The sequence below is a fragment of the Pyrus communis genome, chromosome 5 (assembly GCF_041283825.1).
Source record: "Pyrus communis isolate YQ-2024b chromosome 5, ASM4128382v1, whole genome shotgun sequence".
NCBI lineage: Eukaryota > Viridiplantae > Streptophyta > Magnoliopsida > Rosales > Rosaceae > Pyrus > Pyrus communis.
The window spans coordinates 427973-443980 of NC_142569.1; the positions used below are offsets into that span (position 1 = coordinate 427973).

At 36.7% G+C, this 16008-nt stretch overlaps 3 protein-coding genes across 4 annotated transcripts; all 3 read right to left on the reverse strand.

Moving 5' to 3' along the window:
• Window positions 1–1322: 1322 nt before the first annotated feature.
• On the reverse strand, window positions 1323–2581 carry LOC137725600 (uncharacterized). Its single transcript, XM_068464340.2, has 2 exons — window positions 2435–2581; window positions 1323–2074 (listed from the first exon to the last, which is right to left on the reverse strand). The coding sequence occupies exons 1-2, from the start codon at window positions 2447–2449 to the stop codon at window positions 1592–1594; spliced, it is 498 nt and encodes a 165-aa protein (XP_068320441.1). The 5' UTR covers window positions 2450–2581; the 3' UTR covers window positions 1323–1591.
• Window positions 2582–6974: 4393 nt separating this feature from the next.
• LOC137725395 (uncharacterized) lies at window positions 6975–10823 on the reverse strand. Its single transcript, XM_068464060.2, has 8 exons — window positions 9828–10823; window positions 9619–9712; window positions 8816–8935; window positions 8675–8723; window positions 8423–8522; window positions 8254–8315; window positions 8044–8102; window positions 6975–7338 (listed from the first exon to the last, which is right to left on the reverse strand). The coding sequence occupies exons 1-8, from the start codon at window positions 9977–9979 to the stop codon at window positions 7234–7236; spliced, it is 741 nt and encodes a 246-aa protein (XP_068320161.2). The 5' UTR covers window positions 9980–10823; the 3' UTR covers window positions 6975–7233.
• Window positions 10824–11566: 743 nt separating this feature from the next.
• Window positions 11567–14668, reverse strand: LOC137726542 (uncharacterized). Of its 2 annotated transcripts, XM_068465474.2 has the most exons (6): window positions 14033–14668; window positions 13011–13125; window positions 12703–12874; window positions 12397–12620; window positions 11997–12141; window positions 11567–11876 (listed from the first exon to the last, which is right to left on the reverse strand). In XM_068465474.2, the coding sequence occupies exons 1-5, from the start codon at window positions 14527–14529 to the stop codon at window positions 12016–12018; spliced, it is 1134 nt and encodes a 377-aa protein (XP_068321575.2). In that variant the 5' UTR covers window positions 14530–14668; the 3' UTR covers window positions 11567–11876; window positions 11997–12015. The 2 variants fall into 2 exon arrangements, with proteins under 2 accessions (XP_068321575.2, XP_088549662.1); XM_088693536.1 differs by lacking the exon at window positions 11997–12141 and having other exon boundaries at window positions 14033–14639.
• Between the last annotated feature and the right edge of the window lie 1340 nt (window positions 14669–16008).

The window sequence follows — 16008 nt, forward strand, 5'->3', positions numbered from 1 at the left end:
GAAGTCTCATGTATGGTTTCTTGAGAAAGGAGTGGCTACTTACTGGAGCTTCAACCAACCATGCAAGGAACGAGATATTCAATCAACAAAGCAAAAAACCGATACTACCACAGTGTTCACTAAGACAGCAAGAAGGAAGAAAGTCGAGACAGAAAGCCAAGACAGTCATCTAGGCATTGGAGAAGAGGGTAACATTGACTCAAGAGAGTCTAGAATGTTGAGAGTTGTCCCACATCGGTGAGGGACAAGGTTTGCTATGTGCTTATATGGTCTTGGGTTACTCCTCATATGGCCAATTGGTTTTATGGTGGAACCTCAATTCCATCATGGTATTAGAGTGGGTTGTCCTAGTGTGAAGCCAAACAGCCACACGCGCTCCACGTCACCTAGTTGTTGTCCACGTGTAGGCTTGAAAATCCACCACACGTGCGGGGGCGTGTTGAGAGTTGTCCCACATCGGTGAGAGACAAGGTTTGCTATGTGCTTATATATTCTTGGGTTACTCCCCCATATGGCCAATTGGTTTTATGGTGGAACCTCAATTTCATCATAGAGATCTTATAGGGTCCAATAGACTAAATTAGCACTTCTACCCGTAAGAAGCTATTATAACCGGATTCTAATTGTCCATAAGAAATAAGTACTTATACTTTATACATACTTTTTTCATTCTTCAGAGCCTACTCTTGTTGAAGTTGTGGTTGGGTTTCAGAGACCTTAACCCCATATGCAAGATCATGAACCGTGTACTCCAAAATCCGAGTGGTTGGGTGGTTTTGTGATGCTGAGTTTGCTCTATTCTCTTAGAAAGAGGGCAAGGGTGTGTGGGAGAAAGAATTCTAAAAAAAATGAAGGGGCAAATTGATATTGAATCCTACATTGATAAGAGGATAGATCTTGCATATGTTTATAAGTAATTGCCAAGGCATAAATGTATCCAAGAGCAATATTCTCCAGAGGAAAATCACTTAAATCAGTGAGGTTAATTTAAAGATCATGTCCAAGGAAGGGTGCATCGAATCTCCACGAGCCATCCAAAACAATGGTTCGACGGCCAAAGCTTTTGGAAGCAAATTAGCACTGAAAAAGTGCATTATGTTCTTCTTAAACAGCGAAATTAGGTGCACGTAAAACTCAATCAAACTATACGTTTGTTCAACTCTTATATCTCAAACCTGCTTCCTATGGCCGACTGGCACATCAGAACGACATAAAAGGAACTAGCAACAGTAACATCATGCATTTTAATGTGATGATATGTCATCGATCTCAACATCAGTTCAAGTCCACAGATCCGTCAAATTGTTACAACATAGGATGAATATCATCAAAAGCAAAAATTTCATTCAAAACTGAGACAGATCATATATTTTCACACCATACTAATCACCAAATGCATTACATCATTGTTTCATAGTCATACGGCAAGATGCATACATTAAGTGGAGATCATAATAATCCAAATGCCAAATCCCATTAATTTAATTTTAAAGCCTTACCTCAATTATAATGTAAACTGAAATAACAAACATAAATGTAGCTGAAAACCCCATCAATTTAAACTTCTCTCATCTTGTCACAAGTTCATCTTCTACTCTTCAATCTTCTCGACTGGAACTTCTGTGTTTGCTTCCTCTGCTGCTGCTTCAACTGCTTTCTCTTCCTCAACTGGAGTAGCTGCTGGTGCCTCAGTTTCAATGGTCTCTTCTTTGGTCTCCTCAGCCAGGGCAACACGCTCTGCTGTTATCACCTCTTTAGGCTCTTCTACTTCTGTTTTCTCCGTTTCTACTGTTGGCTTCTCCGCCTCAGCTGCCTCGGCCACCTTCGCTTCCTCTGCCACCTCCTCCTCGGTCTCAACTTCAGCCGGAACTGGAGCATCGGCTTCAGGAGTAGCTGGTTTCTCTACTTCTGCTTCTACTGGTGGTGTTGTTTCCTTTGGCTCTTCGGTGGTCGGAGCCTCAGGCTCTGTGGCAGCTGGTGCTGCAGCTACAGGCTCTTCCACGGTTGCCTCTTCAGTCTTGGTCACCTCGATTGTCTTTGGCTCATTCTCTTCCAACGCTGCTGCTGGTGCAACCTTTAGAACACAATGTTGTTGAAAATCAGTCATATTTCAGTTGCAAAACTAATAATCCAACAAAGTTTTAAGACGATCTAATATACGTAATAGTTCGTCCAAAGGAACGGAGGTTCTGCAAAAAGAACTTCTGATATACATTATACCGCAAATCATATAATCTTAAGTTCTCAAACGGATCAATTAGCTTTCAAGATTGTACTTGTATGCAAATAAGTGAAGGTATTTCTTAGAGCAAATGATAAATATAAGGAAACTAATTGCATGAACTTATAGATATGTATAAAAGAGCGATCTCAAACCAACAAGGCTCCTCGCTTTGCGAGGGTAGTCGGGTGAGAATGCCTGTCGTGGCATTACCTCAACAGTGGCCATCGCTATAGCAAATGAAAACTGAACAAAAAAACCTTGGAAAGTTGGGAGGAATGAAGGGTGCTTAATTGCTAGTGAGTGAAAGAAATGATCAAATGTGAGAGCTATATATAGATGCGAGAGTGCCTCAACCTAATAAAAAAACTGAATAGGAGAAAGAGAGAGTTTGAGCACTTGAAGAATCTTTTTTGACACCTCATGTCACTGACCCAAATTAAAAAGGACATTAACTTGTCTAGTTGTAAATGCTTTTTGCTTGATTTTTATATATTTATCTAATACTTTTTCGAGGAATATTAAGAAGATTTTTTTAAAAGTGAGACTATTCATGGACTATCTGTCAGTTCATGTTTTTTGTACAATATTTTATAATGTTGACACAAGAATTAACGTTAAATTGTGAAATGACAGATAATTCATGAAGAATCCCACCGGAAGAAAATTGCAATGAAAATAAAATATTAGCTTTGTAGACAATGAATTGGAATGGGAAATGGTGGAGGCCATGTCTCATATCAGCATCATATCTTTCTTTTGAGTGGGTTTTTGTGTTTTGTGCAATGGGGTGTGTATGTGGCTGACCATCATGCACTCATGTTCTTGTATTGTGCCTTCGTTTCTTTTCCCATTAATTTTTTGTGTTAGTAGGCCTAACCTATCACTAAATAAGCTTAGCCTAGTTTATATACAAACAAACCTTTCCTTTTTTTGATGCAAAATAGCAAAATGTTTAATAACTCCGTTTAGTCAATACAATACAAGATATACATGATAAATGTGAGTTAGATGAGTCATTATTTAAGCTCTTCAACATCTATAAGAAAATATAAAAAAAATCTTTAGATTGGTTCCCAAAATACTAAATGAAAAACCTCCACAAGTTACTTAAATAGTGTCTACGTTTTAAAAAAGAGGTTTAATTCACAATATTAATTTCAATCGCATGTGGTTCGATTTTCTAATGAATATGTCATAACTGTTTACAACATAAATTATTTTGATCAAGTTAATGAATTCGTTCCTTTGCATACTCAGTTCAATCGCATTTTTTGTGTATTGCATTATCAAATACAAAATTCTGAATAACTATGACATGGGGCCATTGAGCATGAAATAAAATAAGCATGTCACCAGCTATAATTCCATTTATTTAAAAATCAAAAGATTCGTAGACAATTAAAAAGAGAGGGTACAAACTTGATTACATTGTTGTTTAATAGTTAACAAGGTGGCGGCAACTTTTACTATTTCTAGTCAAATTGTTTTACCATTTTTAAGGTTTCAACTCATCATCTTAATCACTCCGTCCATTGAATTGAAACCAAAAGAAAACAACTCGATGGATGTCGTCAGGATCTTCTTCAAATTTTTTTTGTGGGAATTCGAATGATTAATTAATTGTATCTATTCATCGTACATTGTGTAATTAAAAATTATTTTAAAATTTTTATTTAAAATTGAATATAAATAGAACTTAACAAAAATTAATCACACAATTTATAATAAACAAACATGATTGATTATTTTCCAAATTTGCATTAAGAGAATTCTCGTCATTTGGTCATATCCATCAATGGACGTGAGCCAAACAAAAGAAAACAACCTATCAAAAGGCCGGTGCCTGAGGGGGTGGGGACCCGACATCACCCCCTTACGATCATTACCGTCTCATGCCCGTGTGGGACCAGCATGTAAACAAATCAAGCGCTGCCGTGGCTTGCTTTTCCTTTCCTTTCAGCCCATTCCTCTTGGCTTAGGCTGCTAGGCAAGGCAGGGCAACCGCCCTTTCTAAAGATGAGCGAATGCGTGGGCCCCCGCGGGCCATGGTCTTGATGCTTTCCAGGTCGGATGCTCGTGACTGGGGACCCCACTTGCAGCCTCCTAATGTGAGAAAATTTTAATTGTGATGGAAACATAAGTATTATATCACGTATTTTAATAAAAATGGTGGAAAATTTTATTTTTTAAGTTATTAAATTTTTAGTACACATATCACATCATTTATATAATGACACATGATGTATACCATTTCGTGTACTGTTCACACTGAAAAACCTCTCGTCTGGTGTGCCCTTCTGGAATACAGTGGTCGCTCTGATTATACCCTCTACTGCACACGTACTATTCTGCCCTCTTGGATTCATCATGCATGTGCCATGCATAGTATACGCAAAGAAAAGGACGCATTCGTTATTGAATTTTGATCCAAAAATTAAATTTACTATGTTATTGTGGATCTCTATAACAACAAAAATAATAGTAATACGTACACGCATGATTCTCCAAATTAACTCTTGATTTTGGACACTAAGTAACAAAAACAAACGATGCATTGCACTCGACTTGTGTGCTATCTCGCTCATCAAATTGATACTTCGTTGATGTGATTTGGTTTAGCGGCATTTAATTTTTGACCTTTTTATTTTGTAATTAATTTTCAATATGAGTATCGCAACGCTAATAATCTGATGCTGGTTGAATTAGTTTAGCAACATTCAATCTTTAAATTTGTTGTCTCGTTATTAATTTCTAATACGAATGTAAGGTAAAATTGTCCAATATTTGGTCGGATTCCAAAAGGGAACATCATCTTTTCCAAATTTGTACTGCAAGGTGAATTAGTTGAGGAAAAGCTAAAAGTCGGGGCGGTGGGGAGTGTCCCACACCAAGTGGACCCCGTGAGAATTAGTATTACAAGTGATCGAACCAATAAATATAAATAAATAAATAATTACTTATACCTTATTAGAAGTGAGACCTATTTGTATTGAGAACCTTATATTTATTAGAATGGTTGTACAAATATGATATGAATAATGTGGTAAATGTAGCATTATTAAAAAAAATATACAACTTACTACTTGCTTTTTTATATATAAGAAAAGTTCACTTGTGAGTATCTCAAATTAATCATTCAATGTTATACATTATAGCTTTCTCATGTAGCAATTTGTGATCAACTTGGGATCTACTATGACTGCAGCCATGTCTATGCTTAGAAGTTCTTCTAGTCTAAAGAATTAAAAAAATCTTGTATGAGAGTCTGACCAACTAAATGATCAAACTCTCTCACAAGAGGAGTCCCGTTTCATTTATGGTCACATCGAACGCCAACACATAAAAAAAAGGCTGAAGGGACTAGTTCATGACTTAATATCGGTATAATGCTACTCAAATTTCCTGTATGTTCGATAGAGCCAAAAATTCTCCCTCACTAATCGGAGTATGCCGATTACCCTCAAACCGTACAAGATAGTTAACGCCTATTATACGGTTTTCTAACTTCACTTCTTTTTTCTAATTGTTCCGAATGGATGGAATGACTAATCAAACAACCCTACTAAAGTTTTATCCTGTAACAAATTAAGCGAGTCTAACAACTAATGTGTTTGGTTACACTGTTACACATCATGTTCTGAATTGATTTGAGTCATTCAAGATGTCAAAGCTTCCATAAGAAGTGGGACCCACGAGTCAACGTCCAGTCACCAATTCCGTGAGTCCAAGTTGAGTGAAGGTGTGTACACGTAAGCTTGAGTTTGGCCACTCTGGAAGTGTAAAAGTAGTAAGGAAATGATCATCCACTTTGCCCATACGCCTGTCCAAATTTCTTTCTTTATTAGCTAGTAGATCATAACGCAAGATTTTAAGAGAAAGACCAATCTTTCGTTTCTATAAGCTAGCACCGATCAATTGTGGCTGAAAACGGCAATATGCACTCGAGGTTTCTCGCATACTTGGGTTTCATCTTTACTCTATTTATATCTCTTGGAAAGCAATTTTTTGACATAAAATAGCAAACTTTAAGCGTGAGCTTGATATATTCTGATCATTGTGAAAATTGAAATCCGGCGTATTTTGCTTAAATTGTAAAATTGGAGGGAAACATCCACCAAATCATTCCGGATCATTTTGGTTTGTTTATAAAGAAAAAGAAAAAAACAGAACCATCGCTATAAAACTTGTGAAGAGCGATGTAGAGATACTAGTTAATTACATATAAGATTGTCCTCTACGGAAGGGCGGTGAGTTTTAACGTAACTAGAAAGTTTTAATTTGTCAAACTATCTAAAGCTTAATCAGGCACTATATATAGCTTTCGGTAAACATATTTTTTTTTTTTCAATCTTTGCCATATATATGCGTTCACTTCTATCCTTCGCATTGGAATTGCAACAGTTGGGCAACGCAAACATCTTTTTCTCCCCTTTAATTCTTTCCACTCCTTCGGTAGGCACTCTGCCCCCTTCTTTTTCTTGCATATTTTCTCTTTGTCGATTCAGCTGGTCTACCACAAAAAACGGCGGGCCTTCTTCGAACGACAAAGATTTGTTTGACAATCAAGATCTTCCGAAGTTTCGGGCACTAATGAAGGAAGGGGAAGGCTGCAGCTTCAACTGAATCTTAGTTCTTTCTTCTACTGCATCTATAAAGTTGCAGACCATATTCAAAGCTAATCATGTTAATTAAACTATTTCTAACACTTCTGTTCTTCACCCACTTATTTGCACTCTCTTTTTCCGGCAAATTTGAAAAAAAATCATTTCAAGAGTTACTTTTCGGACAAAAAGAAAACGAATTACAAGTTACAAGCAGCAATGTGTTTGTTCAACGAAAAAGAGTGTCTTGTTTAATGATCAGAACAAATTTAAGCTTAAGCTTCTACAAACTACCTAGATTTTTTCGTAGGTCAACTGACTTTACTGCTGGGTGGACGAAACCCAGGAGTGGAGCACGTGAGCAGAAACGATGCTTCAGTCGAGCAGCCAACTGCATAATCTCAGCCTTCATCTGGCACGTTTTCTCAATACTGCTTCAGCGCGATGCTCAAATTTTGGTAAGGCCCAGTCATGCTGGACTATATCGAGGCTGTCCTTCTCGGCTCCCAAACTCTGATCAATTCAAAAAGAAAACAGCAAAAGCCTTTGAATTAGAATTCGTGGTACAGAGCCACGAGTACTTTTGACTTGGGTCAAATTTCTTTCCAGAAACGTTAAAGCCATATATTTAACAAATAATATGGTAATGCTCAAATACTTTTAATTCAGATTTGCATTTAATTAATCATATTTCCAAATGTTTTCATCCAAAATATTTAAATGTGAACACGATGCACACGAATATCCAGAATAGCAATGGTTGGAACTTCACATGAATGCTTCTTATCAGGTATATCAAACTACAAAAGCACAAGTCTATTAAAGCTACAGATAAAAGATAGTCGTTCTGTTACAAATTTGACCATTCAAAGTGATGGGTGCTTCACATTCTATAAAAAGTTTAATAAGGAGAGGGCATCCATTGTCAAGTGAGTAAGTCGACTGGACAAGCATATAAAGCCCCAACATATTTGTCCCACAAGGAAAAAGGCCTGACCTTAACGTTCACATGACTTGACAATAAATGTACTAAAAGAACAATGGCAACGCATGGACTCCAAGGTCTAAGGTGGATACTTTCAAGAAACTTAGTTGGATAACAGTGCATAAATAGATTTGTCAAACAAAATTAAAGAAAAATAATAATGGAATCAGAAATCTTCAAATATTAATGACTCTGAAACCTTAAGGAATACAAAAAACTACTTAAGTTCATACCTTTGATGGATCAAAGCCAAAGCCACTCATTTGCATCATTTTCTGAGTATCATCCATGGCTGCATAGCAAAAGTTAATAGTTTGTCAACCTCCTAGACCATATAAACTCTATCTCATAGCTGCAGTGCTGCATGTGTGAAAAGAGAAAAAACATCCATCTTGGAGGATGAAAAATATCATGATCTAACAATCATATAAGGAGGAACTGACCATTTTCTTCTCCCAAAATGAGACTGAACAAACCTCTTAATCCAAACAGATTAAGAAAGTACCTGAGAGAATGATTTTGAATAATCAGAGACAATCAGTTGAAAAAAAAAAACCAAGGGGAGGAAAATGAACTTTACATAACTAGATATATCAAAATATAAACAAGTACCATGAGCGGCTACTGACGTAGCTAACATCAACAGTGCTCAAGTCAATCCCATTCTGCAGCATAGACCTGAACCTTTGAGTAAGAGGAAAGGGAATTTTGGCTGCGGAGAAGACAAGGAAACACTGATCATAACATGATATATTCAATGACAAGCTATTATACAGGCTGAGCATAAAGGAAAGGAAAAAGTCCGATGATAAATTTATGCAAGCATATAACCGAAAAATCGGTTTCAGAGGAATTGAAACATACCTGCAACAAATCCAGAGAAGAAAAAATTGACCCATGCAAAAGTAAGAGTCTGGCCAACAGACAGGTAGTCATAAAAAAATAGTTCCCATATCTGACAAAAATAAGTCAAATTACAGTACAATCTCAAGCAATTTGAAATACCTGGGGTATTATCATGGACAGATTTTTCTTCATCATATCCATGGCCATGTTGGGATCAGAGAACATTTGCGCTTGTGGATTCTGTGCCTGACCCTTAGGAACAATTAACAGCCCATTTTCCTGCCAGGTGAAACATGTTTAACGCAAGTATCAACAGAATGACAACAAGAAATAGCATACTACAAGCTAGTTTCAGCGAATCTTCTGTAAATGAACCCTTGAAAAGTTAATATAAATCGAAGTTTTGACACCAAATCACACAGAAGGCAATGGAATTTTAGTAAATTAGGAAGCATTGAAATTTAGTACAAAAAACACTTCAAGAGCTCAATTGGAGAAAGGAAATAAAAACTCATCTATCCACATGCCCTGTTCTAATTGATTCGTAGTTGTGAGATTACAGAAAGCTACTCATCTCCCATTACAAATTCAGCTAGCTTAGTTTTGAAGTATTGGGTTTGAAGCGCTTTCTTCTAAAGTGTAATGCTCTAATTGACATACTCATGGGTTTCTTTCTATGTGAAAATCCCATGTAAATTCTCATATTCATCTGCTCATTACAATAAACTATGCTGTAAGTTTTCGACAACAAAAGGAGACGAAGAATTCTCGTTGTCCGACAACTTCCAATTTCCAATCCAGATTACATAAGCCCAATGCTAAACTCTAACTCATCAACAAATAAAATTCCTTTTCGGCTTACGGCTTCTTGATGAACAAAAAGCATGTCAATTTGAGTGCTCTTAAAAAAGAAAAGAAAAAAAGCATGCCTAATTAGCAACCAAGAAGAATTATTAGCAAACCTCATTGTTATAATACAATCGGCGAGCACGAAACGACTTTGGAGGTATGAAATTAGCAGCAGCACGTAAATTCCGAGCCCTAATAATTAATTGCCTGAATTCGAAACGAAAAGCAATTCATGAAGTCAGACATATTAATATATCCCAAATACATACACATACACTTACATACATACAGATCCATGTAGTATAGTAAGCAAGTGTAATACCCTTCTTTGACGATTTTGGCATCGGGGACTTGGTTGGAGCGCATGAGCTTGGAGACGAAGTATCGGAGGACGCCGATGAGGACCATGACCACCGAGAGAGGGATGAGAACCCAGTCTCTGATGGCTGTGTCGAGCACCAGATCTGCCGCCATTGGACCTTCGCGGGCAGTCACAGCAATCAGAGCAAAACGAGAGTCTTTGGGTGCGTTCTCTCTCTCTCTCTCTCTCTCTCTCCTGGTCTGCCTCTCGTGTCAGGAATGCGAAAGTGAAAAGACCAAAGGCGGAGCGGGAAATTGGTGTCCTTCTTGGAAAGTCAAGGGTATTTTGGTATTTAAGCATTGGTTGGATTCATTGACTGACTGACCCAATGAAGAGAGAGTAACAGGCCCAGCCCAATTGTACTCAAACCCAAAATCTTTTTCGAATACGGCACCAGCCCAAATATTTTTCGAAGACTTAACACGAACGGTTTACTCGCCTACGATCTTGCATAAATGCACAAGAGAAACTTACTTATAATTGAGGCACTACTTTAGTGGTATCTCAAATCACTTGTTCATATTCGTGTTTAATTGACTTAAAAATACAGCTACAATATTGTACCAGTTGGTACTTGGTAGGTATTCAATTAATAATTACATTCATCTTCTTTTCAGAAATGTGATGTTTATGGAACCACTCCTCCATATTGGACCCCTTGGAGTCATTGACTGATAAGTTGGGTTGTAATATCTTTATGTTTATAGTTTCTTGTGCTAATTATTCGTTGCAGAAAATAATGGGAATTATGATTGGCATAATGGATAAGATGGGTTCCAATGCAACACATATCTAAAAAAAAAATATTTGGGGCTCACTATTACTTTATATTATTTTATCTATTTTTAAACTTTAAAAATCAATAAAAGATAGTTTTGGAATCTAATAAATTGTAGAATAATATTCAAAGATCTTGCAACATTTTTCTTAGCTCTCATGCAAATTATTTTTTAAAACTAAAAATTTCATTTTTTTTCCACAAAAACTATGAGTTATAACCCACATTTCAAAATCAATTTTGAGAATTTTTACAAGATTTATTATTCTCGTCGCACCACATGTTTCTTAAAATTAATTTAGGACATTCCGATGATTTTTGACACATAAAAAAATATCAGGGGGCCCCATCATTAATTTATATTATTTTTTCTAGTTTTCAACTTTAAAAGTAGTTTATGGATCTAATAAACGGTAGGATCATATCTAAATGTCTCACAACATTTTCCTTAGCTCCCACGCAAAATATTATAACCCACGTTTTCAAATCAATTTTGATAAATTTTTAGATTTACTATAATACAAAATTTGAGTTATTCTCATCGCACCACATGTTTCTAAAAAATTATTTAGGACGTTTGGAAAGTTTTCGACACATGAAAAAATATTTGGGGCCCACTCTTAGTTTATATATATTTTTTTTCTATTTTTCAGCTTCAAAAATCAATAAAAAATAGTAGGATCACATCTAAAAGTCTTGCAATATTTTCTTAGCTCCCACACAAAATATTTTCTAAAAGTACAAAGTTCAATTTTCTTCACAAAATTTGTGAGTTATAACCAACTTTTTCAACTTGATTCTTTAAATTTTTAAAAGATTATTCAATTTGAATTGTCTAAAATTCATTTACCATCAAGAAAGCCACAAAGCAAATAAATCAAAGTTAAATAGGAATTTGCCGCGAGGTAAGAAGATACGAAAGTTGCCGTTAAAACTAACATTTACTGCCATCTATGGAACTACAAGGGTCCTTCCACGCTGTACAGAGCTTCTTATCATTCTGTCACAGTTATGGTTAGGAGAAGACGACTAAAAAGAAGTAACCTAGGCAATGGCATAATCTAAGAAGCTTGTTGCCGTTAACCCACAGCATATAGCAATCCTAGATACACATAACCACGTCAATGCACAAAAAGAGACGACGAAAAAGAAGAAAAAACGGATATAAAGAAGTGTTCTTTCCTATCTTTTCTATGAATCAGAAGAGAACAGGTCGCAAAGGTCCTATGCACCTGCAAAAGAATAAACACAGACCATTTCATTGATTGTCTAAAACACATCGACATTGAATATTCACACAATTTCATTAAGAAATAAATGAGACGAATTAAACAAATGGAGCTTATACTAACCAGTCAACACTACCAGAAATCATAACTGTTTGAATAAATGATAGCGATCTAACATCTCATGTATCCCCAAAGCAGAAATGCTTTTGCATCCAAGAAGTTCATGGAGCTTTGCGTCGCAATATATCACTGTAGAATTTAAAGGATCCTATGGAAATACAAGCAAAGCGCCATTGTAAGTCTTATTTCCAAATACACTTTGATGGGGAAGAAAGGTTCATGCCGAGCAAGGCGGCAGTTAAGCAAGTAGAAAGGTATGGAGAATTACAGCACACACTAGCTAAAAGCAATCCAGCTGGTGATTGATAATGGAATAATGGAGATAAATACAAGTACCCAATAAAATAATCATCTTAGATCTACGAGGGAGAAGATGTACAAAATTCAGCACTTGGATACTTACCTCCAAACGGTTAACCTTTACATACTCCCAAACAAGTCTTCTTGCCTCAGATAGGAGCATCTCCCTTCCTCCAAAGCCCAAAAAGTTAGCTAGTGCTTCAGATATTCCTACAGTGGGAGACCCCGGTTGCGCTTGCGCTTGCGCTTGTGGTTGAGGTTGAGGTTGAGTATTCTCAGTTGTAGACTTGGCCTCTACCTTCAATCGTTTAGCTTGACTTGGCTCTTCTGCATATACAGAGGAGAAGGATATAAAATTCATCTAGCCATCATAAAACAGTATCTGTACCAATACTTAGTGTTTACGTACTGTTAGGTCCAAGGGGTATAATATGTTTAGATAGCAGCTTATTCATTTTGAACATGTCAGTACAGTCTGTCTCGAATACCACACGCAAGGCATCGTCACAAATTATCTTTCTCTTATTACTTGGATCTTGGAGGTTGTTTTTCCTTATGTATGCCCAGAGCTGCTTCACAATCTGAAATAAGCAAAAATCAAATCTTAATACACACCCACAAACCTACATTAAGATTTACCGAGCAAAATCTGAGGCACGTCATTGAACATAATAAGTTAGCAAAAAAGACAATACAGGTTTATTTGGGAGTAATAACCTCAGTCCTCGGCAAGGCCGGTTCACCAACAACAGCCTCAAGCTCAGGTGAGACACCACAGACTTTGTTAAGACCCCCTGGCCCCCCTCTTCTCTTGGTTCCAGAAGACGGAGCACTGCAGTAACATTTCGGAACTCCAGCATATCAGTTCATCCGTTGCAGCATGAAATAAAATGAAGCACAATAGATTACTTGCAACTTCAAAACAACAAGATAATATTTGAGCTATAGGTGAATGAAAGGATGATGCTGCTTTTCCCAATAGTTAATTCCCAAAGCCTATTAACAGGATGAAACTTTAACCCACTAAACCTCCAAACTTATGCAATATTAACGCCCAACCGAACTGACAAGCGAATTAGTTTAATTAGCCACACCGTTAATTAGAGTGAAACTCTTACTAATTGACCCCCTACAGTCCTACTAGTTCGTATTTCACGTTTTTGGCAAAGGGACAAATGACAGCATTTTGAGTCTTTGACCTTTATCCGAAAGACAATTCGTCAGCGAAAAAGGTTAAATGTTTCCAATCACAATACTAACTGCTTTGGATTTTTGGATTCTTTTCACCCAAAACTGTTTTGGGGGGGAATAAAAAAAATAAAAATAAAACTGATTTTGAATGTTTACTAAACACAAAAAATCTGGGAGCTTTTTTTCAAAAAATTTCAGCAGTACCAAACTGGTACTAAGAAGGGTTTAAAGGCCAATTTCAATATTTTTGTTCCCTCATTTGTTACAATCGATTTTCACATTAGGCTCAATTTACCCGAAAGAGAAAACGTTTAGTGAGAAATAGCAATTAAGATATGCAAATTAGCAAATTTTGGTGGAAGCAAACAGGAAAAAAAAAAGTTGAAATTTCGAAAAATTTGAACTTAACGAAATGTTGATAATTGCAATATCTAGGAACATGGGCACCAATGATTTTCTTAAACATGCAACCTTTGAAACGTAAAGGAAAGCAAAACCCTAAAATCCACACTTTCTAATTTCAAAATTTGAAAAAATGAAATCCGAACCTCACTTTGGGGGTTTCCGGGGCGGATGTGGGAGCATTTTGGGGGAAAGCCTCGGTCTTCACAGGCAGAGGCTGCGGCTGAGGCTGAGGCTGGGGCTGCGGCTGAGACTGAGGCTGAGCGCGTAGTTGCTGATGCGGCGGTGGCGGTGGGTGGAAGCTGTGGGGTTCGGTGGCGAGGTGGTGGGAGTGGAGGGCAAACTGGGGAGGGAATTGTTGGGGGAGGAATTGAGGGTGCTGGTTGTGAGGGTGGTGGCTATGGGGGTTGGGGTTGTAATGGAGGGCAAAATGGGCTTTTGGGGGTTGGGGTTGTGGCAGTTGGGCGTAGGGGCGGAGGAGGAAGTCGATCTGGTCGCGAATGAAGCCGGCCTTGTGGGAGAGGTCCAACCCTAGCTTGGCCTCGAGCTGCTGAACGACGCCGTTTACGGAGGCGACGTCGTTAGGGCCTGATTGACGGAGCACAGTCTCCACACCTTCCGCAATTTCTTGGTCCGACGCCATGGCGCTACATATAGTAACTGAATAAACGGAAAATCAAACGCCCTTCTATGTCTCTCTGTCTGCTCTCCCTCGCTCTGTCTCTCTCCTCCTCTCTCTGTCTCTCTCTACTCTCAACCACTCACTCTTATAATTCTGCAATGACGAAAATATCCCTTTGTGTTTGTTTTGTCAGCAAAAAGTCGGTAATACTCATTCTTTGAGATATAAATTATTGGAAAAGGGAAATGATATTTAGGCGCATTTTTTTCTTTGTGCACATTTTGTTTAATTTTTCTTCTTTTTACTTTATAAACTCAAAAGATCATAAATAATTAAGAGTGTGTATATTCAAGAAATAAGGGTGCGAAAATTAAAATTTTGAGAATAAATAGAAAAAAATATTTGTCACCTCTAGAGCTTTACAAAACTTATACTAAAAAGCTACTGTAGTGGTATTTAAAATTAATTATACATAGTATGAATGAAAAAAATAAACTTGTGAGAATAACTTATTTTAAAATAAATAGAAAAAATATATATTCTTTTTCACCTATAGACTTTTTCAAAAAATATTTATTTATATCAAAATATTATTATAACGATATTCAAAATTAATCATATCTTATTACATATTTAAACTTTCTTCCAGGATAATGCATAATTGTCTTGACATTGTCACTACCGCATCTCTTCTTGTACACGAAAAATCATCTCCTTCTTTCTCTCCTAATTTAATTTTTGAAAATAATAAAGTACCCTTGTTGTGTGTAAAAGATTTGCGGCAAATATGTCATCTGCAAAAGTTAAAAGCTGATTTTCTTTCTTTTTCCATTTTTTTGTTTTCACTTTTCAAATTAGGACAAATTAAATATAAAGAGATAACGAGGTAGAGAATAAAACTTGTCTTGTCTATAGATACATAAACGAAAGTTTGACGATTGAATTAGTGCAATACTCCAACCAAAAACGGCTGATGTTTCCTTCATGGGAAAATTTTTTAGTGTGTTCTAAACACGATGTGGTATACCGTACATGGTAAAATAAATGGAGAAAAAAAATTTATTTTTCAAATATAATGACATGCAGTATAACATTTCGTATTTCGGACACATTGAAAAACCTTTCATTTGCATCGTGGATAAGAAAAAGGATAAGATCGAGGATCCCGAATATCCTAAAATCATATCAATTCATCGTACATCGTGCTGTCAGAAATCATTGTAATTTTTTTTATTTAAAATTAAATATAAACAGTATTTGATGAAAACTAATCGTACGATACATGATAAACGGATGTGATCGAAAGATTTCCGAAATCCTCACAAAAAAAAATCCCGCGAGGATTCTCACAAAGAGATCCTCTCTAGAAGGACAAATGTAGTCAGGAAAACAAGATTTATGGTTTTGACTATGGACCGTTTGATAGGGATTGGTGCGGTTTAGTCAACCACTGTTGGAAGTTGTCGCTTGATCCGAAGGTGGTGAGAGTAGTTTGAGTTA

Bases quoted from the DNA above. Each gene is read 5' to 3' on its own strand.
- LOC137725395 (XM_068464060.2), bottom strand. From the start codon at position 9,979: ATGGCGGCAGATCTGGTGCTCGACACAGCCATCAGAGACTGGGTTCTC. The intron at 8,316-8,422 runs GTACTTGTTTAT...TCATTCTCTCAG, and splicing joins TACGTCAGTAGCCGCTCATG to GTACTTTCTTAATCTGTTTG. The intron at 7,339-8,043 runs GTATGAACTTAA...TGAATTGATCAG, and splicing joins TTGGCTTTGATCCATCAAAG to AGTTTGGGAGCCGAGAAGGA.
- LOC137726542 (XM_068465474.2), bottom strand. From the start codon at position 14,529: ATGGCGTCGGACCAAGAAATTGCGGAAGGTGTGGAGACTGTGCTCCGT. The intron at 13,126-14,032 runs GTTCGGATTTCA...ATGTTACTGCAG, and splicing joins CCGGAAACCCCCAAAGTGAG to TGCTCCGTCTTCTGGAACCA. The intron at 12,142-12,396 runs GTAAGTATCCAA...GTATTTCCATAG, and splicing joins TAAAGGTTAACCGTTTGGAG to GATCCTTTAAATTCTACAGT.